General features: G+C 41.3%; 2 protein-coding genes across 2 annotated transcripts; one reads left to right on the top strand and one right to left on the bottom strand.

The window, feature by feature from the left end:
- Nucleotides 1-902: 902 nt before the first annotated feature.
- Nucleotides 903-2810, bottom strand: LOC146966669 (elastase-1-like). Its single transcript, XM_085762802.1, has 8 exons — nucleotides 2769-2810; nucleotides 2547-2641; nucleotides 2195-2301; nucleotides 1959-2087; nucleotides 1639-1775; nucleotides 1402-1547; nucleotides 1101-1250; nucleotides 903-1000 (listed from the first exon to the last, which is right to left on the bottom strand). The coding sequence occupies exons 1-8, from the start codon at nucleotides 2800-2802 to the stop codon at nucleotides 986-988; spliced, it is 813 nt and encodes a 270-aa protein (XP_085618928.1). The 5' UTR covers nucleotides 2803-2810; the 3' UTR covers nucleotides 903-985.
- Nucleotides 2811-4947: 2137 nt separating this feature from the next.
- Nucleotides 4948-9874, top strand: LOC146966670 (Golgi reassembly-stacking protein 1-like). Its single transcript, XM_085763646.1, has 9 exons — nucleotides 4948-5163; nucleotides 6204-6284; nucleotides 7005-7208; nucleotides 7455-7541; nucleotides 7653-7783; nucleotides 7885-8023; nucleotides 8117-8243; nucleotides 8344-8466; nucleotides 8815-9874. Exons 1-9 carry the CDS (start codon nucleotides 5098-5100, stop codon nucleotides 9075-9077), a joined length of 1221 nt encoding a protein of 406 aa, XP_085619772.1. The 5' UTR covers nucleotides 4948-5097; the 3' UTR covers nucleotides 9078-9874.
- The last annotated feature ends 14887 nt before the right edge of the window (nucleotides 9875-24761 follow it).

Consider the following 24761-nt stretch of genomic DNA (forward strand, 5'->3'; position numbering starts at 1 on the left):
TACAGTTATTGTTTTTTATAAAGGGGCCAATGCTACAAAAGTAAATATACCTTAGCCTACATTCTCCACTAACTTTATGCAACACAGTAAACCTTTGCTGCATTAAGAGGACAAGCACATGAGCCCATTCAGTTCCTTTCTTTTATTATCATAGGTGTTTTTTATTGCTCCCCAAAGTTTCCCACTCTAAAACACCCAAACTGTTCTGTCTGTTCTATACCATTACAGACAATATACAGTCCACAGTATATGCACTGAAATGGCATCCTTTGTGTGTTTTTTGTGCAGACCACTGGAATTCATCTGTGGTTCCTGGTCGCCATGGTTAAGGGAAAAACACCCACTATATGTGATGTCATGCTGTAGCCTCCTGACTACCACCACAAACATATGGCCGGAGATTCCAGACAAGGAGGAAATGTCGGACCGGTGACTGCACATAACTCACATTTGGCTACAATTAAGAAAATGTGGTTCTTTCAGTGGATTTTTCTGGATGTTTTTGATACATCAAAAAACAAAGATGTAAATCTTTGTTTTTTGATGTATCATCTTTGGTTTTTGATGTATCAAAAAAAATCCATGTTAGATCCTTTTTAGCTAATGGGGATCTAATCGACCATCCATAACCACTCATAATAACATCCTTAGGAATTTTCCATCATCTGGTCTTAAACCTTTGATAATATTCACCCAGTGACCCTTTAACTTAGCTGCTGGTTCAAGTACAGTAGAAAATGCCACCAATTAGAAATGAAGACTATGAGACTGCATGTGCCTCAGTGTAGGAGCTCAGAGAAATGCATCAAAGCCTGAGTGCTGTGATGTAAACATGAGACACTTTTGCCACCATTTGGTTGAATGTAGAACTACACCCATAGAAAATCAAACACACAGGAGACTATGAGCCAGATTGTTTTTATTTCACAGGTTTCATTTGACCCTTCAGGCCAAGAAAAAAAGAAAAAAGAAAACCTGCTGTCGTCTAATCAGACATAACCTGAAGGGAACGTACAAGAAAAGAGAAAAAAAAAAGAGTCAGACAGCTGAAATATGGAGACACAATCAGAATCACGTCATGGAGGAGAGAGCAGGCTTACTGTAAAGATCCAATCAATGAAGGAGGAGACCCTGGTGAAGACCGTGGGCTTGGTCGCTTGGTTGCACTGGCCGGATGGACCGTAGCTGACGACGCCGTGGACTCTCCAGGTTCCATCAACGTGGCAGTTCAGAGGACCGCCAGAGTCGCCCTGATACCAGAAGCAACGAAAACAAATAGTGAGAGGTGTGTGTTATTTCTCACTCAGCTTCTGTCTATACAGCTGTCGCTCTGCCAAGTTATCTGGCAACACTGATATCCTTGGCTTGCATGATGCAGTTGCAGACATTTATTTACTGTACCTGGCAACCTGAAATGACTCCATCCCCTCCAGCGCACACCATGGTTTCCAGAGCAATGCTGCCCCACCAGCTGGGCTGAGAGCAGACTTTATGCTCCACCACCCTGATGGCAGCCTCCTGGAGGGTGGAAGGCATGGTCCCATAGACTATAGGAGAGAGAGAGAGAATTTCTCTGTCCTTATTTCTCTGTATGTGTGTGTGTGTGTGTGGGGGGGGTGTTTGTGTGTGTCTGCTCACAGTCAACGAGGCCCCAGCCGGTGATGTAGCAGGCAAACTTATGAGGAAGTGTCTCATCAGGGTAGGGAAGGTCAGCGATAGCCACGTAGCCGTTGTCGTACACAGGGTTGGCCAGTCTCAAGATGGCGATGTCATTCCTTAAGAGACACATACACAAGACACATAGAACTGTATCATGCACCAACACATGTGGACCTTATTTGTTGCATGTGATGTGGCAAACCACATTGCTGGTGAAACACTTTTAAAACTGAATTAGAGGTGAAAAGACGCAGGTGGGACACGATACTATTCCAAATTCAAATCGCTGTCTTTTTTACCCGTTGCCAAGCTGTCCATTCCACCCAGGATGGACAATGATCCTCTCCACAGGGAGGAACTCCTCAGTGCCACCGTACTCATAGAGGTCATGCTCACCCGCGACCACACGGTACTTACTGGCATCCGTGCTGACGGGGACATATGAGAGAGAATTTTACTCAATAATCATGACGAATGCATGTTCCAATGTACAAATGGGAGGTGAATAATGATACCAACTGTTCACAGCCCCTACCTGAGGATACAATGAGCAGCAGTCATGATGTGGAAACCACTAATAATAGTGCCTCCACAGATGTGGTAGAAATTTCCGTCATTGTATGAGTCCATTTGGAGAGAGATCTAAGAGAAAACAGACATCAAAGACACAGATAAAATGGAGGAGAACAAGTTATTAAAAAAAAAAAAAAGAAGGATCAGTATGATTATGACCAGAGGATCAGTAATGTTGTACTGTCTATTTCACAAAAGACAAAAGCATCTCAAACAGAAGTATATTGAATGTTGGATCAAGCAACTGTTCATTCTGTCATTCGTAGAAAATTGTTGTTTAAACAAAAAGAAAAGAAATGAGTGTCCAGTTTTACCTGCCATTTCCACTGGTGGGGTTCAGCATCATAGCCTCCTATGACCCTCTCATTGTGCACATTGTGGTTGAAGGGCTCCTCCGCCACAATCAGCCCTTTGGTGCACATGCGAAGAGAAACAGAGAGAACACAGTGTTGACATCGTTGTAATATTTGGAGGGAAAAATAATCAAAAATAGTACTTAAGAAGTTTAGTGCTGATTAAAGTGTTGAAGAGCTCACCAACGCAAGACAGAAAAGCCACGAGCCAAATCATGTTGGATCAGACAGGATGAACAGAGTTTGCTTCTAACTATTTATATCTGTTTGAGACTGGAAGACCTTCAGCGAGAATTAGGCAACCATTGAGGTTCCTGCCAATATCAGCAATCGATGTGGATTATGCCAGATCTGATGTACACAATATCATGTTGTAGTGGAAAAAAAGGAAAAGGTGTGAGGTCTCTTAACAGCTAGTCTGCAAACATACACATCATATGTGTATGTATCTCAAAATCCACATAGTTATGGTCAATATATATATTTTTTATTTGTACTCTTTTTATAGGAATGCTGTTTTGAAATAAGGTCTCACATTTCTTATCATGGTGAGAAAAGTGCAGGTGTGTTCATGTGAAGGCAAACTCAGCTTAGCCATCTGTAAAGGGCAAGGTTGGAAAGTTTTCTACAGATAACTTACTAAATTGACGAACAGCCAAGGAATAGAAAATATTCCACAGTGTCTGACTAAGTTTAAGTCCATGTTGAAAATAACAGGTAGCCTATAGCTATATTCTTATTTCAGTCAAATATACAGATGTGTAATTATGTAGCACACACAGAAATAACTATACACACATTGCACAGCTACATATAGAATATCTGAAGGTAGCAGTTAGATAAATCAAATAATATGAATAACTAATAATACAACACATTGAAATTTAAAATATTTCTAATAGGTTATTCTTCTTTTCATTGATTCTAATCCTATTATTCTTCGGCTACACAAAAGGCGCAGTTCATACAGTGTTATTGTTTTTATTGTGTTTTGTGGGAATATTGTGAGTTCAGTGGCAGGTGACTAAATGTTAATCCTGGAGATAAAGTCACAGACAGAACACACATAGCTACCGACCACTCACCAGTGTCCAGATGAGAGGGCAGCCAGTCCACATTCCTCCTGGCAGGAATTTGTTTTTTCCAGATCTTCAAATTGATAAATAGAAACTCCTCCCTTTATTTGGAAAGGTTATCATCCTTCTTTACCAATTAAATACGGAAAATGGTTTCGTGGAAATGTTAAAACAGTAAGAATAAACAAGATGGGGTGGGGTGGGTGCTTCAAAGGCCAAAGGAAACACACCCCTGATGAAGACAGCGTCGAAACGCATTGGGTTCTTTTTTATTTATTAAATACATCTCTGCTACACCCAAGAGTGCCTCTGGATCTCTCCTTTTTTGACAGTAAGAATTTAAACAATTGATGTAGGTTTCTCTTATTTTGATCATATTAGGGCTATAGAACCCAAAAGCTGAGTTATCCCTATGTGAAACCTACTCTACAAACATACCAAAACAAATATCAAGAAGCATTCTTTTTTTATTAGCCTATTAAGTTTAATATGTTTTGTATTGTGAAGCTTATTTTGTTGTCTTCATAAACACAAGCAATATTTCAGAATGTTTTGTCTTTGTAGGCTACATTTTTCTCAAGTAAGAAAAGTTAAATAAACAAAGAAGTAAATAGAGTAGCTAAATAGATGAATAGGGGTGGATAAATAAAAAGAAAAGTGTGTTTTACACTGTTGGCTTTAAGATAAATTCATATCAAAGCTATGTCATCATTTTTTTTTTTTTTTTTTTACAGTTTACAATGAAAATACAAAGAACATGTGCCAGGGGTGATGTTCATTATACAACAAGGTTATACATATTACAAAGGTTTTCATTTGCTGATTTGGTGATTAGCTTAAAATAAAGTTCCATTTCTTTTTGAAAAACATAAAAGCAAGGGGTTTTCTTAGAAAATGTAGGCTACTTTTATATGAATATGAAATTTTGCAAAAAATAAAAACAGATTTATTAAAAAGTAACATTTTCCTTCTTTCTTGGGATACTTATAAGCTATGTCATCATGCGCTGTCAAAATATGCTTGATTTCTCTCAAGTTTTTTTTATATAAGGTAGCTACAAACAAATGTAGCTACATTTTCTAATGCAAGTTCAACAATGTTCTTTTTTCATGAATGAGATTTTGTATCTTTCACACCGGCGTACTCTGTTGTTAGGCAACCATGGCGAGGAAAGCTAATCGAGCGCAGTTTGCTGGACAGCCTCGTGGAACTGGAGTCCAGTTGTCGATCGATTTTTCTGTCATCTCTATTTATTAGCTTTGCCTGGCCGCCCGGCCGCCGCTGCTGCTGCTGCTCTGCTGCTGCCAACCTGCCTCAGCTGTTTGGCGCTAGCTAGCTGCTATCAGCTGAGTCGCTCCTAGTGATGCCTTCTTACATTACCCTACCTCAGTGACATTTAGTTTTGTGCGAGGGAAACGAAACGGTTCAAGGCGGCAATGGGGCTGGCGCAGAGCTCGTTTCTGTCGGACGGTGGAACAAACAGTGGATATCATGTCCACGGGGTACGTTTGCTGTAGCGTAGCACAAGGTTACACACACAGACACACACACAACCCTCGCTTCCTCTTACTGTGTCAACCTCATGCTAACTATGCTAACTCCTGCTCAGACAGCGTTGTCGCGTTTAATATGAAGAAACATAATAAGTGTCGGTTGCTGACATGTAACTCTGTGATAGTAAGTCGTAAAACCGTGGTCAGCGTTAACGGTGTCCGCCCATGATGAGGTGGCACTTGGCCCACACCCAAGTTAATAGACACCGACTGTAATTGTTTAGCGTCACTGCAGAAACACACACTAATATTATCCCTAATATATCGGCTCATTCAGTATTTGAGGTGCACCTGCTGTTGTGGTGTCTCGCATTGAAGATGCCCCAAATTCTGCACACACACACTGCAGTATGTTAAAGTGGACACGTGGGGGCGACATGATGACTGTGTTGTTTTTTCTGAAATGAAATGAAATCAAATTAAAGCAGATATCATCGGCACGGCCGTTTCGGCTAATGCTGTGTTCAAGGCAGGCTTTTGAAACCGTAAGTTACAGCTTCAAGTCACAACTACGACTTGGTAGCGTTCCAGGTAACCCGTAGCTCGTGTTTTTACCGTCCTGTTGTCTGTGAAAGTTCCCTATAACGGCCACTCGTAACTTCCGACCCGTGAACTCGTACCAGATCGAACTGGTATGACTTCACAGGAAGGAAAAACACAAAGTACGAGTTTCCTCGAACGCACCATGAGTTAGCAGCCCCCGCCCTTGTCAGGCATCAATTGGTCCTCGTGCTACGTCACCACATTCACGCGCATCCCTTGGCTGCACACACAGCCCTTCATGCCGTTCTCTCCCCTCATTGGATAACACTTGTATCCCACAAGGAAAATTTTCTCCTCGGGTTACAGCAGAGCAGAGTGACGGAGAGACTCGTGTTTAGGCTGAAATACTTCATGTAAGTGATTGCTGACGGAAAATAGGACTATTTAGGACTTATATTAACAAAAACATTCCACTGATATCTGCTTTAAATGTTGAAATGTTTCAGGTTCAAGCGGAGTCCCCTGCTCTCAAGGCTGGACTGGAGCCCTTCTTTGACTTTATCCTCTCTATAGGAAATACCCGACTTGTGAGTAGATGATGAGTATGATGCTTGAGCCAAGTGTAGCCTACCTTTGGCATGTCTCCAGGCCAAATGCCTAAATATTCCCAATTAGTTTGTATGTAATGCATTAGGATGATAAATAATAATAAAAAAGTTAATTTGTTATGGTGATCTGTTCAAAAATAGGTGAGGAAATTTGAGCAATAGGTGTTGTCAGCCATTTATGCCACCAGGATCTTTGTTGTAATGAGTTTTGGCTTTACGTGTCAATCCGGTTCTGTGGCATTAGTCACCAAGAAGCTTGAAATGACCATGTGTTTACATAATGAACACTGTTTGTTAATGTGAGTCTATCCCTGCAGAGGAATGTTGAACACTTACCTTAGAGCTACATGTTGGTCAGCATCCGTAAGCCAAACATGAAATGGAAAAAAAAGATAAACTTGCTGTGGATGTTTTCTTTTGTTTTAAAATGAATTTAGATGTTTGTTTTAACCTAATTTATTATAGTCTGTGTGCTACTGTGCTGTTGTTTTACCTCAAACCCAACAGGACAGCCAATTTGTCCTCCCTTACAATAGAATTTATAGATCGGGCCTGTGTTATGGCCTCAGGACTCAGGAGAAAACATGGGCCAAATGGTCTGCTGCCATAATTTCATTTTATGTCCTTTTACCTGAACTGAGGTCAGTCATGTCTGTGCTGTCACAGCTGGGTTTGTTCAAAATGTCTCTGTCTCGCCAGAACAAAGAGAGCGACTTGCTGAAAGACCTCCTAAAAGCCAATGTAGAAAAAGCGGTCAAACTTGAAGTGTACAACTCTAAAACCCAGCGGGTGAGGGAACTGGAGGTGACGCCCAGTAACATGTGGGGTGGTCAGGGTCTGCTGGGGGCCAGCGTCCGCTTCTGCAGCTTTGAAGGAGCCAATGAGAACGTGTGGCACGTCTTGGTAAGTAAAGTCTATATTTCTTTTGTTTAAACTGTGTCTTTATGACCTTGATGTAAAACAGTTAAACACCAACAGTGAGGGAATCATCAGCCCGTACTCTTTCAGTATTTATGGTGTAAATTAGAATAAAATAGAATATCATACATAACATATTCAAATGTTAATAACATATTTACATTCACACATATAGATTATTTTCAATATTTTAAGATAAAATGTTTTTATAACATTCTTTACCATTTTTAGGACATAGAAGCTAATTCTCCTGCAGCCCTGGCCGGCCTCATTGCACATGATGACTTCATTGTGGGAGCAGACCAGGTGTTACAAGATGTGAGCTTTGTTGTGTTTTTTCTTTTTCTTTTGCCCTTATGGATATTTAAAGACAAACACATTCAACAAATTACACTGTAAATTATTAATAGATTTTTCTTATGCCTGCAGTCAGAAGATTTCTTTTCATTGATTGAAGCCAATGAGGGGAAACCTCTGAAGCTGCTGGTGTACAACACGCAGTCTGATCAATGCAGAGAGGTCGTAGTGACGCCTAACGGAGCCTGGGGAGGAGAGGGAAGGTGGGCATGTATTTTAAGATGATTGATTAAGATGAATATTAATGTAACAAATTTCCATTTCTCACTGCGTCACTTCTGTCTTCTTTGCCTTTTCATTCTAGCCTCGGTTGTGGTATCGGCTATGGCTACTTGCACAGGATCCCCACTCGTCCATTTCTGCCAAACGACCAGAATAAGAGTGTCACGCAGTCGACAGCTGCTGGCAGCACCGAAGAGCTGCCTGCAAGTGACCACACTGAGGTTTCAGTTATCACACCTGTCTTTGTTTTATAGTTTAAAATGCATTCGAGACGTTGTTGAGTCTAGAGTGAAACATGAGTTCTCTTTCTTCAGGTGCCTTTTGCGGCTGAATGTAGCTCTCCTAGCGTCGGTGAAACAGACTTGAATCAAAGCGAAGGAGCTGTGCAGGAGCTGTCAGTAACCTCAGCCACCTCGCCCACACAGCCAGCTGTAGACCTGGGTAACCAAATCTAATTAGAAGAAGCATGAATTTGTTTCCAGTGTCTGATCTTGGTGTTTTTAACACAGCATAATGGACATTTGTTCTATGTAAATCGCAGATATTTCCGACATACCCGAAGCAAAGACTCCAGACTTATCAGACATGGTTTCCAGTAATGACACAGTGCAGACGTCCATGCATGCTAATTACGGAGATGACACCGGTGATCAGTGTAGCCTGGGTAAGTACATTCACACTCTCTGCAAGTGAACTGTGCTGCTTATTACATGTTTTTTAGTGCCACCTGGCTTAAAGAGAAAAACATTAAAAAAAAAGGTTGGAACAGGTTTTTACTGGCCCGCATCATATTTCTGGGTTCATTTAACCTCGTTGTTAGTGCATTATTTTCTATTCCCTCAGGATAGAAACTATTGAACCGTCTTTGATTGGATGATTTCAATGCCATTAAAACAGCAACAGCAGAGGATTATTAAACAACCTAATAGGGCGTAACAAGAAAGTAAATCTTTCTTCGTGCATAGCAACATCCAAACATTATCGATGAAGGAGAATTTTTCTTTTTTTCTAGATGACTTATCTGTTTCTCAAAGACCTGCATCTCTGGAGAAGGATGAAGAATCAGACATCCAGCAGACGTCTGAGCTGGAGCATCCTGTTGACCTGATCACCGCAGCTCCTCCAAGCAGAGAGGTTGTAGGTAGCCTTGAAGACGCCACAGAAAACCTGTGTGACACAAGTATCCCAGAGATGCAAGGTACCAGCTGTGAGCCCTCACTTTCAGCTAATAGTGTGACGGAGGAGATGTCACAACCTGCTGCAATAGACAATTAAGAGGACTGCTGCACTAGAGAGTAAGGAACTTGTTTTAACTCCTGAGCTGACTTGCATAAAAGAGTTAAGAGCACATCATGGTACAAAAAGCTTCCCCATACGACTGTAAGTTGCTTCACTGGAACTTTTTTTAGGTTATTTTATTTATATACAAGTGCCACTACTGCATGCTGAATTGCACATTTAAGAGAGATGGGGCGTTGAGAGTAAAGCCAGACAGATAATTATAACTGTATGAATGTATCCTATAATTTAGGTACACTGTATGTTTCAACATCTAACAGAGTGAAGTCTTAGGTGAGTCTTAGTCGCTGTTATAAAAATCATCCTAGTTTGCACTAAAAAAAGCCAAAGGTGAATAATAATATTCGGTTTTGTTGCTCTCACTGTCGTCACCTGCGATGTCGTCTGAAACAAAATAGAGAAAAAAGAAAGTTTGAGCTAGAGTTCACACATATCCATCATGTGATTTTAATTTGTTAATCGTTTATATGGAGTATGGATTTTATGTTTTTGTTTTCTCCGGGGGGTTAATTTTGACGAGAACACATTTAATCTCAGGCCTTTACCGTTTCAGCCTTTTTGCCTTATGTCTCATTTTAACTGTCATTTCTCCTCTTTGTGTATGTTTGACTTTTGATTGGTGTAAATGAGGGAGTCATATGTGCTGCAGCTCTCTGATTCAGATCTGTTTCTTCTTCTCTTTTATTTGAATTATTTGAAGTTTATGATTTTTAAGGATGGATGTAAATACTCAAATATTTATATACAGTATATAAAAAAGAGCTCAAGATAAACCTGCAGTAGTTTACTTGCTTTTTTTTTAGTCTAACCCTCTAACCCTATTTCTCACATAACACATCACAACAAAACAAAATTCACCAGACTTCAGAGAAAAGTCAAATTAATCATTAAAAAACATCTGGATCGGGGCGTCGCGTGGCGTAGTGGTTAGAGCGGGCGCCCCATGTATAGAGGCACAGTCCTCGCTGCGGTCGGCCCCGGTTCGAGTCCCGTGTCGGGCGCCATTTGCTGCATGTCATCCCCCCTCTCTCTGCCTCCCCATTTCCTGTCTGTCTCAACTGTACTATCTATAAAGGCATAAAAGCCCAAAAAATATACTTAAAAAAAAAAAAAAAAAACATCTGGATCTGCCCCAAAATAAATGCCTTCATTTAGATCCGCAAAATCAGAGAAGTAATTTTTTTTGCATAATCCTGTTGACTCGCAAATAAATAAACAAACAAACCAACAGTTAAACACACAACCTCCTCAGTGGAGCTAATAACAGTTTCCTGTTGATCTTGGCACCAGTCGCTCACAGGGAGGTTAGTTCTTGCTTTGAGACAGCAGGTGTCAGCAAACACCTCATGGAGCTCAACGGTTCTTCGCCACTGCATTTCAGATCCAGTCTCTTGTATCACATTTTCATTAATACGTGGAGACATGTTTCTGCACAATGTTTTTACAAAAATCACATCTGCCATATGGTATTATCTGGTATAATTATGGTATTTAATCTGACAGAACTGGAGTATCTTACATTATTACAGAAAACTTAACAACACTGATAACTCATTTGTATGATTTATATAATTGAATGCTGCATATTTAATATCTGGGACAGACACCATATGTCCACAGTTGGCTATATATATTTATACATATCATACCTGGCAGGGTCGGCCAACACACATGGCTGAAAAAAGCTGTCTTCAAAATGAAAGCAGGAGCAAACAGAGGGATGCCAAACATTAAATTACATACACGCTGGTTTGAAATTATAGTTCTCTAGCTTATTATGTAGAGGCCTATATTTGCATTTTTGTTTCACTTTGATCCAACCTCTGATGATCTTTGTTTTCTGATACATTTCCTGTGTGCAGCATCAGCCACTAATAATTCCACACATACAATACATCCTCAGTAGCTCTCAGTTTATAATTCTACATCAGAGTAATCAGATTCACCCCAAAAAATGAAAAGAAAACAAAAAAACATGAAAGCTAGAGTAGCAGAGGGGGAATATGCCTCAATTATTTACCAGGGCACTCCTCAGCTGAAGAGGGGGGGGATGGGCATTAAGCGAAAGAAAAGACTGTGTGGGGGAAGAAACATGAGAGGGAGATGGATTTGTCTTTATCCACCAGAGAGTCAGTGGTGTTCTTAAGGATGCTTTCCCCGGGAACACCTAGCCTATGTGTGTGAGTGTGTGGTGATAAATGAGGATTTTATTTCTAAGATGAATATGTAGCAACAGCCCAGGAGCTCTGGCTCTGCCCACACACTGAAGTTATCAATATATATATGGGGAAATTTGAGGAAAAATAAAAACGCATGCTTGTTAAATCTACAGCGTTGGAGGGATGGTTTTCTGTTCATGACCTCAGGGTGAACATGTTATGTTGCCCGCATGCAAGGTTTTCCAGCATGAAGGCAGTGTTATTTGAAGAAGCAGTTAGAGGCAAAAGCCAGCAGCTGGGTTAACCAGGAGGAGCCACGGGTGAAGTGTAAAAGGGAGTCACCGCTGGAGGAACATGCCTTGCCTTCGTTTTCTCCTGTTTCTGAGAATGTTTCAAAAGGACACTGTGACGCAGCTGAACCCACTTGTCAGCTTAGTTTTATCTCAACCCCGAGAGGCTCGGCTCACAGGCACTAGCATAGTGCCCGTTGCCTCAGCCTGTCGTTGCGGCATGACCAATTGTGAAATAGAATAACTACAGAGAAAGAGAGAGGGAAAGGGAGAGAGAAAGAGAGAGAGGATGAGGGGAAAGGATGAAATAGGTATTGAGATAAAGCTGCTGAGGACAGCATTGAAAAATGAGCAAGTAAATGCTTCAACCACTGTGGTCACACATCTCCACATTGAACTACATCTTGGATGTGCAGGGTCGACTTTGTGTCACTGGGAAATAGATAGACTGGCTTATATGTGTGACAATTTACAGATATTTATATGGTACATAAGAATAAGAGTGACATAAAACACTTTAAATAACCACTTTTCTGTTCATGTGTGTGGGCACAAAGCCACAGCCCACTCCCATAGTTCTATTTTCTGTTCTTGACACCTTCCCACCCTAATCACAGTTATGTTGGCACCAGTTGTCCTATCTTTGGAGGTGCCGGGAGCTGTATTTGCATACAAGCGTCATGCAGCGTGCACACCACAGCCTGGGAATAATCTTAGTAAGTGCCCCTCTGTGATAGACCACCAACGTACAGGCCTCCTCTTGCGTAATTCATGCCAGAGGACTGTCACCGCGAGGGCCCTGAATTTAGCAGGAAGTTGTTTTCACCCTGCAGTAATTACCAGCTGGATATGTGTTTGCCCCGTTGTATGGGAGAGAGTAATTTGCTCCCAGTAAACATTAGCCTACGATATATTATTGATTTGATCTTTAATTACAGTTCGCAACACTTGCTGTAACCCTTTGGAATAAGAATCAGTGAAATATTGTGCAGCTTTAATTTAAATTTCCTGCACTTGTTAGAAAACCAATTAAAAAACCTACTGCGGGTAGAAAGGTGGAAAAAATACACAGCCACAATCCCTCAGTTACATAATAGTGACAGTGTTTTTGAAAACCACTTCAAAAACAGTTCACATGAGGATTATTGATCTCCCACTCCTATGGACGACATATGAGCTCACCCAAAGCTACATAGTTTGGCAAAGATCACAGTCACGGTCAAAGGAAACCAACATCGACCGTCTGTATGAAAAGGGAAGTGAACTGTGGCCAAAATGGTCGAAACAAGGAACTTTGTGGACAAAATCATCCACCACCACTTCTTCTCTGCGAGGCTTGAGTCAGTATTCACAAAAAAACGGAAAGGTCACTTGTAATTTATTGATTTTCTTTTGCATATTGATTTTGAATTCTGCTATGGTCTACAAAGGACAGGCTTGCAGACATGATGATGTTGATGTTGACGTTGATGATGATGATGATGATGATGATAGGCACCCAGTAATGAGCAAGGATAAGAGACAAGAGCCAAACTAGCATTTCTATGCTGCTGCAAAAGAACAGTGGTGCCATCAGCTAATTGTAGTAACAGCTATAGCTTTAGGTATAATAATGTGCTCATTGCCTTGGTTTGGCATGTTAGCATGCTAACGATTTCTAATCGCACACTCAAAAGTCATTAGTGAACATGAACAAATGTGTGAATTTTGGCCGAGATAAGTAGCAAAAGTTGAGACATCAAGACACCTCCTGTCGGAATCATGAACATCCATGCAAACTTTAATGCCAGTTCATTCAGTAGATGTTGTGATAGTAAGGAGAGGCCACGGGATCACCAAGGCCATTAGGTTTCATCCTCTGTGCAACATGAATGTTTGTACAACATTTAAATGCAATCCATCTCATAGTTTTTAGTTTGGAAAACTGAGGACTGACCAAGTTGCCAATGTGGCCAAAAACGTCCAGAGTGATCAATTTCAACATCTTATAACTCTTAGTTGCTCAATATTCAGGGATGTTTTTCACCACTCACTCTCTGTTACTCTCCAATCTGGCAGCAAAACAACTAAAAATAAAACGCTGATCCCTTGCGACAGCAAAGTGAGAGATAACGCAAATAGGATGCAGCAGCCAATAAGGAGGTTAAACGTGGTTGCCTTGCTTTATTTCCGAAGCTAATTGCCATTCAGCAGGGGTGAGGGGCTGGCCACACAGGACGGCACACATTGTTCTACTGTCAAGATGACCCTGCTGATGTCAAGTCTGCACCCATCTGCTACTGTGGCTCCCACTGAAAGAGGTGGCTTCGCTTTCATCCACGGCATACAAGTTGTTTCCAATCAAACTGCTTATAGCATCAGAGACGTACCATCCCCTCTACTACTATTGTAGATTTTCAATACAGGAGAATGTACTTGACGTTTGCCCATTGTTGCATCGACAGATTCCTTACAAAAAACGTCAGGGTGCTGAACGTGAGTTGTTTTTTTTTCGCCCTCAGTTTTCTCACTTGTTTTGATCGGGTTGGCCTTTTTTGTTTTGGTGAGGAGCAGCAGCTGAGACGGAGGGGTAAAGGTTCGGCTCAAGCCTCTCACTGTGAATGTGAGTAGATGGAGAAACACGACTCAGCACGTTCCCTGCTGTTTTCCTGTGTCTCTGACATATTTGCTGTGACAACCCCACCACTACCAAGGCTTGGTTTGGACCCGACAGGGAGCTGTCTCTCGGAGTTAACCTCATTTACCAGTTAACCACCGCCCCCAGAGCGCAGCGCATGCCTGCCTGGCTTTGGGCCTCCTCAGTCAACATATATAAAAAGATGCACACGACATAGCATGCCACTCACTGAAGGAGCAGTAAAGCATGAAACTGTGAATTTTGCATCATAGGCCTGAATGGGAGAAACACTGGGGCAATGTTTCTGTCATCTCGAAAATGTCAGGGTTGTGAGGTAAGATTGTGAAACAACAGCAGGACACGGTGTTCATGCAGGTGGTCTGCAGTTACCAAATATTTCTGCTGCAGTGCTTCATACATCTCATTATGTATTCTCATTTGCATGAATCCTAGTTTTGATGTCCCATGTCACATCTACCCCGCCTCCTTCCCAACAAATCTTGAAATATACATATTGGCTACATGATCTTCAGAATGCATGCTGACCTAGAAAGAAAACTCAATAGCTATTTTTCCTCCTGTTGATGAGTAAAATCCTCCTCAGCGAGTGATTTATCATCCACTTGCACAACAGCAGCTCCTGCACTTCTTTCCAAATGTAGCTCCTTCAATCAGCTTTAGCTCTGCTCTGTGTGTGTGTGTTCATGAACAAACGACAGCCTGAATTTGACAACATGGCATGTGCGTCACCCAGCTCCTGCCCATGTCATGCCAGAGAGGGGAGAGAGAGGCAGCAATGTACCTGATATCTCGTGGAGGTGTGTCTCTGCAGGATGGCAACGCCACTATGGTGGTGGAGGGGGAATGAACTGTGTCAGCTTTTCAGAGGAAAATGGAGGCACCGTTTCATGGCGCCGGGGGGGAGAGGTGGGGGATTAGAGGGAATGGTGGCGCAGACAGATATAAAATGTAGAAGAATTATCCAGCAGAGCAGCCAGAGGTGTGCAGGCGGGTGGGGATGGGATGGGGAAAACTGTTTGTTTTTTTCGCCTCTTAGTGCGTGAATCCTTCATGTTTGATGTCAAACGAACACATTTGACTAATTCACCAATAGGCAATACAACATCCCTAAGAAGTTATTGTATTACATAGAAAATACTCTTACTCTGGTTGATGCATATGTTCAGTGTAATCAGACATGGCTGCAAACATACTGGAAAATGTGGCAATACTCAGAATATATCCGACACCTCATTGCAGACTCAGTGATGCCTATGTAAATATCTGAGGGCTGGCGCGAATAGCTTTTGCCACTGTGCCTCAGTGCTGTGGCTCTGTGTACACACTATTTTGAAAAAAAAAAAAAAAGACTGAGCCTCTCACACATGGAAAATGTAATAATATTCAAACAGAGCGGGGACGGGGCTGAAAATGGAGAGGGGGACACATGAGAGAGCCGAGCAAAACAATGGCCAAAATAAGAGTAACCCAGTGGAAAATGATGTGTTGTGTGTGTGTCTATGTGTCTGTGTGTCTGTGTGTGTGTGCTGCATGTGCACAAAAGTGAAAATGTGCTGTTATCAGGTTAGTGCAGAGCCACATTCTCCAACAACAGCTGAGATGGACAAATGCTCAGTCTCCCCTTGAGACCCCCCCCTCCTTTTTTTGGGGTAATAACTTTGTGAGGTGGGAGTAGGGGGGGGGGTGTTGGTGGTGTGTGTGTGTGTGTGCTCTTTTCTCCTGCTGTGTGAAAGCCTTACGTTCCTCTTCCTCCTGCTTTTAAATGGTCTGGCTTTTGTCAAGAGCTCTCCAATTCAGGCTTCATCCCAGTTACTAATGCTCCCCTTAAATGTGGCATAAAATCAGGGGCCATTTGTTATGCAAGCCATTAAACTGCTATTAGAGTTTACGTGAACAGCTATCAGTTGATGGCATTAATCATCTATCATAATTACAGTGATTGTATGAATGGGCAGACTTGGCCTCGGCACTCGGCAGATAGTGTAATGTCAGGCTGGCTTTGTCCATGGAGACAAACGGATGTCTGTGTCTTTTACTGCAGAGCCAACACACGTGAAATGAAGACTTTATTTACCTAGCGAGAGGCAAACAGAGAACGACAGGTGGGTCTGGTCGGCTGCCTCCACCTTTGACTGCAATTACAGTGATAAATGGAGATCAAAACACTCAGGTGACTCAGAGGAGGCTGGCTGATCACTTATCTGATGGTGAGTCATCAGCGGCTTCTACTGTCAACACTGGTCCATCAGACGCAAGGAGCATTGCGTACACGAGCGCATCTGGATTTGTGTAGGCCATTGTGTGTATGTGTGTGTGTGTGTGTGTGTGTGTGTTGATTCTTGCTTGTGTGTGTGCATCTGCGTCCATGTGTGGGAGGCTTTCAAAGCGCTGATGGCAAGTTTCCACTGTGGTCATCCAGTGTCCTCTAACAATGTGACCATGGTCTGTGGTTGGGCTTTCCAGCAGCTCTGCCTGCAGACACAGTGTGTCACACAATCATGTAGATGAAGACACAGAGCTCAGGGAGGAGCGCTTCACTACTTTAGATTTTAATTTCTCTCCTCAAGTACATTGTGTTCCCTGCATGCACTTCACCTCTGTGGACAAAGCTCCATCGCATATGGACGGCTTTGCAATTGTCACAAGGATGGAGAGGTTAATTAATGCCTTTGCATTAACTCAATCACTCTCATCTAAATTTGTCTTTCTGCCTGCTGTACTTCCAGGTCAGGAAACTTGGACAAACCAATCTTGATTATGTAAAGCTGTAAAAAAAAAATTAGATAAAGATATGAGTTTTTGTATTTCATTCTAATATTTTTTTAAAGGAGCAACTTTTCCTGTGTTAAAACACTATAATAATCTCCTTTTGTCTTAAAAACATGTTATTGTCTTAAATAATTACTCAAACATTTTGTCTTCAGTAGACCAACCTGCGCAGTTTAATTGATGATATTTTTTCTGTCCCTATGGCAACTGGAAATTGCCATGGAGGAGATAATAATAGGGTGCATCAAGAAGCCTGAAAATTACTGAATTGCCTCTTTTATTTGAACTTCCCATTTTCCTGCACCTCCTCCACTTATTTTCTATTCTAAGGCCTGGATTGATTTATCAATTGATTTTTGAGGGCCCGGTGATAAGATGCTATAGCTGCACGCTGCACGGTGTTCTTAAATAGCAACACTGGCAGAGGGCAGCGCTGAACCTTTAGGTGTTCTTGGTGTGCAGGGACCTAGAGTTGAACCTTTTTCCCAGTAACGCCATAATGTTGCTCATCATGTAGGCGTGACTGCAGCAGTGTGCCCTGAAGTTAGCCAGCTGGCAGCTGCTGATTATTCTCTTCCTTTCCTCTGTCATTTCTCCAGCCCAACGTGACATTTCAAGCAGCATGCAATTCCCAGTCAGAGATGTGGAATAAAAAATCAGCACTTACATCATAGTTAATATCACCTTCAGTAGCGGTTACAGCTCTATGATATGTTCATACCTCTGTCAGACAACATCTGCTATATTTAAATTCAGGCAGTGCGGTGCGTTCGCACAAGCCTGACAAGGAGAGTGGATTAACACAAATCAGCTTTCCTCTGAGTTCCGCAATGGGAGCTGGCGAAATAACAGATCATTTCCCTCCTCCCTCAAAAACAACACCTCTGTCTCACTTTCGATCCCCTCCTGTGAATTCAGAAATCACATTTAAAACGACACAGGCTCTTGAATGCTGCATGTTTTCACAGTTCTCCCTCCAAAATCACAGAAAATGTGAAAAGTAGAGGACTAAACATTGCTTTATCAAAAAAAAAAAAACACTCTACTACATTTCTAATCCCATGCTTCACTGCATTTGCCATTGCTCTGTGGTAACCTCTCCTCCCCTTCTCTGTTGACCCATTGATAACCTCTAAGAACCGACCGTGCTCCGGTCAGAAACAATCAATTGATCAAAAAGGCTAAGTGAGAGCCATTGGCATCTCTGTAATGGCTTGTGGCAGATTGCAGTGGCTCTGCTTCTGCAGGTTCCTCAGTGGTGAGATGCATTAGTACAAGTGTATAAGTGAGCAGCCACATTAGAGCGTGTGGAGGCAACAATATCTGCCTTCAACACAACTGCTCAAGCTTATTCATTAACTTATTAAGTTGTTTAATATGTAGAATGTGAATTAAACAAATAGGTTTGCTGCTAAGTGAGTTCTATTTGCAGCCTTCATGCTAAGCTAAGCTAACTGGCTGTGGATTTTCTTTTAGAGAAAGTATTAAAGTTTTAATATATCATTTCTATTTCAAATTTACAACTGATCTATTGAGTCAGTTTTGATATTTCATCCTTATAGGCAACAACAAAGCAGACATTACATTTTAATATCTAGAGGTTATAAAATAGGTATGTCATGTTAATTGGCGCCGTGATTGGATTTGTCATCTCTGATAATGTTGCTCTCAGTCTGCTGTCACAGGCTTTTATCTCCATTTGCTATTCAATGTGGGCAAAGGAGCCTTTTATCTTTTCTGTTGATTTGATTATAAAACGACTATAATGTCGGCCCACCACCACCACCACCACACACATGCAAACATGGACAGTGACAGCAGACGCACACTGCAAATATCAAAGGCACAAACAGCGAAGAAATGTCTGAAACATGAAAGGTAAACATGCGGTTTGATAGCTAAACCAAATAACAGAGATAACAATCCAATGTTTTCTTGTTATTTTTAATCATTTATTCTCTTTTAATATTTCATTTCATGTGTCATCTCCTACTCCTCATCCTCTTCTTTTTTTTATCTGATGCATCAAACAATATGCGGATATTTCCTGGTTTTCGAATGCTGTGCAACACAATGCATTTTACACAGACTCTGACATTTTCAGAGCAGTTTTCAGATGCAGGAAGAAATAGCAACATTTTCCCAGATATAATATCCACAGCAAAAATAATAAAAGCAATCAAGAGAAACTATGTCCCATTTCCAGAGTTGTAAATGTGAGTGTATATGAGTAAATGTTACTCGGATCCATCAGTGTTTGATCGATAGGAGAAGATCCTGCTGAGAATTTAAACACACAATTATTGGTCCACGGAGGAACACGGTGTTATAAGCTGCTTAGTTCTTAGCCTGTGATCCAGTACATTAAACCCAGAGCATGAGTCAGCGATATTCAAAATCTCGCTTCTTTGTTCATTTTCACTTATTCTACCTCTGTGGCTTTTCTCCTTAATCCCCGTTCATATGAGGCAAAGATGAAAGAAAATGTATTGAAATTTGGAAAAAAAAAAATCTTGGCAGAGTGGAGGTGGCACTCTGGGGTTTACAGAACATTTATTCTGTAAAGAAATATTTCAGATGATGTTTTCACTTCATGGCCAAAAGTACGCACAGCACACCTTATCTACAATGTGCTGTTGCATGTTTTGAGAAGGATTTCTACAACTTTTGGAAACCTGGTTCTGGAGACATTGTTTTTTCTCTCTCTGTTGCTCCTAAATGCTTCATTATCTTCATTAGTTTGCCTCTAACTTTGTGTTTCTACCATATGCTGCCAGTAGTGTGCATGTGTGCAGTGGGCTTTACCAAAGCTTTTTTTCTCTCTAAAAAACAACTGCTGCAGCTGCTAAGGCTGATGAGAGGGATGTGAATGAGCCAAAACGGTGAATTTATGGGCTGTGGAACCAAATGACGATGAACTGAAAGATGCTAAAATGCTCCACAGAGCTGAGAGGAGCTGCACAGTCAGAGGAATTCTCTATTGGTTCATCACAAGTGACTCAAACGAGCCATGACCACATACTTTTGGCCATATATTGTATGATATACAATATTGCATGATATAGCCTACAATATATAGGTGTACATTTTGTTTTACAATAATGTTGTTTTGTAGGTTATATAAACTTGTAACCATTGCTTTTAACGCCAGTCTTAAATTTGCTTTGGAAAAAATAGAGTTGCACTAAAGATTCACTGCAAACTAAACAGCTTCTCTTGCAGAAAGTAAGTCTGCGCTGAGTCGCTGACTTAGTAAATACTTTGAGTAAGTTCAAATAAATTCTTCTGAGGGGAGATAATGCCACATCAAACGCTCCATAAAAATGACAGGACACAGGAGAGTTACTGTGGTTATCGATCCACGACTCTCACCTCTTTTTTTATCGTTCGGATAATGTTGCATGTTCTCCTCTCTCAGCCTCGGGCTCTGTGGTTCTGTAACACGGGTGCTGCTTACCTGACCCATCCATATACATGTACGTCACATCTCAACATGACTCATGCCTCATTTTGTCGTGACTATGAGTTCTCCCTCTCCTCTCTCTGACTCCTCCTTTTGCTCCCTCTCTCCCTCTCCCTCCCTTTTCCTTTCCTCGCTATCCCTGTCTCTCTCTCACGAGCACATTACTGCACACATCGACACACACATACACCCATTTATTTCTCATTATGTCTTTGATATTAGTCAAACAGAAAGCCAAGGGGCGCAACAGAAGATTTTATAAATTAGATGAAATGAAATGAAAATTGGACGGCTAATATCTTCAGAGGGACAAGGTGGCTTCTGCATGAAAGCAAAATACAGCAGTGTGACCTGATAACACATCCAGTGTGTCCACGCTGTTCAGTATGTGGCTTGACTCATTTTTTTGTATTCTGTGGAGTCCCACAAATAGCACTCCACGCTGCAGTCTGCCAGGCCGTCCTGTTGACAGCTGCCTGGTCGCATAAATAGGATCCCCCAGGCCAAACCCAGAGAGAGGGAAAGAAGAGTCTGAATACGAGATAGAAAAACAGGATGATAGCAGTTGGTGGGGCGTAGATCTGTCTCTATTGAACATGTTCTCAGGTCGCTTCGTGATACCAAAAGGAGGTCTGCCTGAAATGAGGGCAGGCAGTACTTGAAAAGCCTCTTTAGTAAAGCCCAACATTTCTTTGTGTTGCGAGTCAGCATGAGGAGAAATGTCTCTGCCAAGGAAGAATCCTCTCTAATGAGGCCATTTTGGATAAAAAGTGTCACATAAATCTACAAATCCTCTCTCAAACAGTAGCCGCTGTGGTGCTGAATCCAACAGTGACTTGGAAAACAATGCTTCTTGTTGAGTATTCCTTCTGTTAGTGTCAAGGTCCCTTAACTACTTCTTCCTGTGCATCCATGCATATTTTTTTTTTGAAAGAAAGAAAAATCACTTTCCCAGTGATAGTGGTGTTAGGCAGATAGTGCTCTGGCACTATCTGTGATCTGTGGCAGATTTTATGCGACTGAGTAGAAGAAACTCACATGTTCAGATCCAGAGACGATCCTGTGCCGAGAAACCTCTTCAAATAACCGGCATGTCAGTAACTTTAAAAGTTTTAACTTCAAAAGTCTTGATCCAAAGGTAAATGACGAGGCAATTTAACCTTAAAGAAAGGTCAGAAAAGGTCGGAACAGTACAGAGGACGTAAGTCATGAACACCTGCTCACAGTTAATATTGTGCTGCAGGGAATATGTCTCATCCCTGGTTTATTTAATAAGGACAGGAATCACTGGCTGCACCAACAAATCAATTGAAACACTGGGGATGATGACTTGCACAATTTTATGCTACATGTAAATCTATCTAGATACTCATGTGAATAACAGTAATTTCTTACTCCATCTCTGTTACCTCAGTGCTTCTCTTTGTTCTTTACTTTACCAGGATATTTTTGTGCCATTAAGGAGGAACTAGTGATAATAGAGGATCATTTGTGAACAGAGTGTCTGATTCTTGAAACAGCAGTTTACAGCTTGCAGCTTTATAAGGTTGCAGCTATTAAGGCAAAGAGGTGTTTTGTGCTAATGTTAATGCTAGCAAGTGCTAATTGCCACTAAGCAGGTATTGGGTCATAGAACGCAGTATTTTTCCTGTCAGGGAACATCTGCACCAAAAGTGAAAACTTTGACTTGCTGTTGCTGCTACAGGAAATGTCAGGGAATCGTTTTAAATAGCCTACATCTTCAGGGTACCATGGATATAGTTCCATTGCAATCCATCCAATGGTTAAGATATTTCAGTCTCCTGTGCTGTGGAGTGGTTGACAGACTCAGCAATTGAGCAACCAATCAACTGTATACTCCTATCATTATATTTTCTGCTGTCAAATAGACAACAATATTTCACTTCCCACAATAATATATCTTCCTGCCTGTTCCCTCCATAATTTTAGAGGGCTTCTCGATATAATACGGGAATTATTGGTTATCTGGACCAGACATTTTAGCATGCTGGTGTAAAGCCATTAGTTTCAGCAGGGATTAAGTAATCAAATACAGACCCCATAGCTCAGTAGCAATGAGTAATGGCTTCATAAATTCTCAATAGAGTCATAAAACAAGGAAACCTGCTCCCCACCTGAAGCCTGGGCTATTGTACATATGAAAACCCTAATCCTAAAGGTCTTGTGGGTCTATAATAGCATTAAAGTTGTATTTTACATCATTTTCTATTGTTACTATCCATTGTTTGTTGGCAATAGGAGTTTGTGGAGGGGTATTGGTTGTTAGATATCAGAAATGTTCAAACAAATGTTAGAATTCTGGCTATGATTAACCTATTGATTTGAACATAAACGATACATTGAAGCGGAGAACCACCTAATTTAGCCTAATTGTACAGTTTCTACCACAAGAGTCAGTTTAATGACAGGTTAATGACAGCCAGTCTAAAGGTGTTATTTTGGATGTGCACCTGACCTGATCATATCAACCCTTTTCTAAGCAGGTAATTGGCCAGCGTCAATTTTCTCCCTCTGCCATTGTATCTACTGCCTTGCCGCACATGGTCAGCAAACTGCCTCCCCCCTCTGTAATCTGTGCATCTTCACTCCATGTGATATCACCCATCTACTCATGGCCCATCTGTTCACACAAAGGAGGTCTATGAGGTTGTTTTGTGTGCCAATGCTGACCGGCTCCATCTGGTAACAAGGCAGTAAAGATAATAGCCACTGGGAGAGGTATATCTAGTCAATAAGGGCTGTAACTCGCTCTGCAGCTTGATGAGGTTTTCTTCTGGCTCTGCTGGCAGAGGTTTGGGAAAAGTGACACATTTCATTGGGCTCGTGGTGGCTCTTGGGTGACAGTTAGTAAGCCTGTGGGAGAAAAAAATGCTTTTACTGGAGGACTCCGGTGTCAATTTATTGAGACTCGTGTATTGCACAGACACCGGCGAACTTTTCCCAGTGACACCTCTATGTCTAACTGCAGTTTTGCATTCACTTGACAAATTCCCAGGACAGGTAGGAAGGAATCAATTACGTGAGATGTTGAGATTCTCAAAAACTCACCTATTTATAGTCCCATTAAAATACAGGGCAACTGGCAGATGTGCTCTTCTACATGCTAAAACTTTCTTGTGTTATATATGCAAGCTCTGCTATTCTCTTTCTCTTTATTAGTCTTGAAGCTCAGTATGATTTATATCCTCCCTCTCATGACATTATACGCCGATTGAAATGCATCAGTGCATAGCGGTGTAATAATTTGACTTAGTGGTGACATTTGTGGCTTCATGTTATTACACTGTGTTAAGATATCAACATCCCAGACATAGCAGATGTTTTATGCTCCTTCTATGCCTGATTGAAACGTTGCTGTTTATCCTGGCTTTATTATCCCACATCCTTCACCTCATCTTCTCTCGCGCATTATCTGGATCTTGTCAACCTTTTCAGCACAAATGCAAAATTGTCTTAGCAACGGGTTTTATGTCATGGAAACTGTGTTTTGCGGAGATAAATGTAATGGGGTGACCTGGCTGCATGAATCAATATTCTGTGGTATCTAACAACAATAAGTGTTTGATGGAAATGTTCCCTTCAGCCAAAAATCAAACAAACTGTCCCGTCTCATGCACTAATACGCTGAGAAAACATGATGACGGGCATTTCAAGGAGTGCATAATGGAAAATACAAGCAGTCTTACTGAATTTAAAAGCTGAATCTGTGTGTAGTCAGGGTAATAAGGAAATTACATGCCACAGCCTTCTCACTGCTGCTTCCAGAAAGACAAATAGCCTGTGAAAAAGGAGCTAATAGTGAAGGAGTTTGTCTCATTCTGACTTACACATTTAAATGATCACTCTGGTACTAATCTGTTAGTTGTACTATCATCTCAAACCCATCGGCTCTGACTTTAAACTTTAAATCTTTAAACATATTCCACGAGTGCATTTTCAGTCTTTAAAGGTTCTGTCATTTCTCAAATATCTGGACACTGTAACTGTATTTTTTTTTTTAATATATTACTCAAATGGGTTAAATATCCCATTTATTGGGAAGCATTTTCAGCTGAGAGTTGATACCAATATTGTGCAGCTGGATTGGTGCATGTGGGAAATAACCTCCAGTGTCCATCATCATGGTAATGACAGAACGTCACTCAGAGTGAGGAGTTAGCCCAGGTATGCGATTTAAACTGGGCTAGTGATTTGACTCTATATGGATGACTATATCAGTCTGTCTGTGGGTTGGTCAGTCATTCAGACTTTTTTTCCCCCATCATAACACTGTAAGGTTCATATTTACAGTTATAATTTCTGGCCCTATGTGGGTTAGCC

The sequence above is a fragment of the Trachurus japonicus genome, chromosome 20, assembly GCF_045865225.1.
Source record: "Trachurus japonicus isolate A0001 chromosome 20, Traja_1.0".
In the NCBI taxonomy this organism is placed as follows: Eukaryota; Metazoa; Chordata; class Actinopteri; order Carangiformes; family Carangidae; genus Trachurus; species Trachurus japonicus.

What these genes read in the sequence shown, in the direction of transcription:
- LOC146966669 (XM_085762802.1), bottom strand. Translation starts at nt 2,802, where the DNA reads ATGATTTGGCTCGTGGCTTTTCTGTCTTGCGTTG. An exon ending in CCCACCAGTGGAAATGGCAG is followed by an intron (nt 2,302 to 2,546) that starts GTAAAACTGGAC and finishes GTTTTCTCTTAG; the next exon opens with ATCTCTCTCCAAATGGACTC. An exon ending in GCTGCTCATTGTATCCTCAG is followed by an intron (nt 2,088 to 2,194) that starts GTAGGGGCTGTG and finishes TGTCCCCGTCAG; the next exon opens with CACGGATGCCAGTAAGTACC.
- LOC146966670 (XM_085763646.1), top strand. Translation starts at nt 5,098, where the DNA reads ATGGGGCTGGCGCAGAGCTCGTTTCTGTCGGACGGTGGAACAAACAGT. An exon ending in CTATAGGAAATACCCGACTT is followed by an intron (nt 6,285 to 7,004) that starts GTGAGTAGATGA and finishes CTGTCTCGCCAG; the next exon opens with AACAAAGAGAGCGACTTGCT. An exon ending in CTGCAAGTGACCACACTGAG is followed by an intron (nt 8,024 to 8,116) that starts GTTTCAGTTATC and finishes CTCTTTCTTCAG; the next exon opens with GTGCCTTTTGCGGCTGAATG.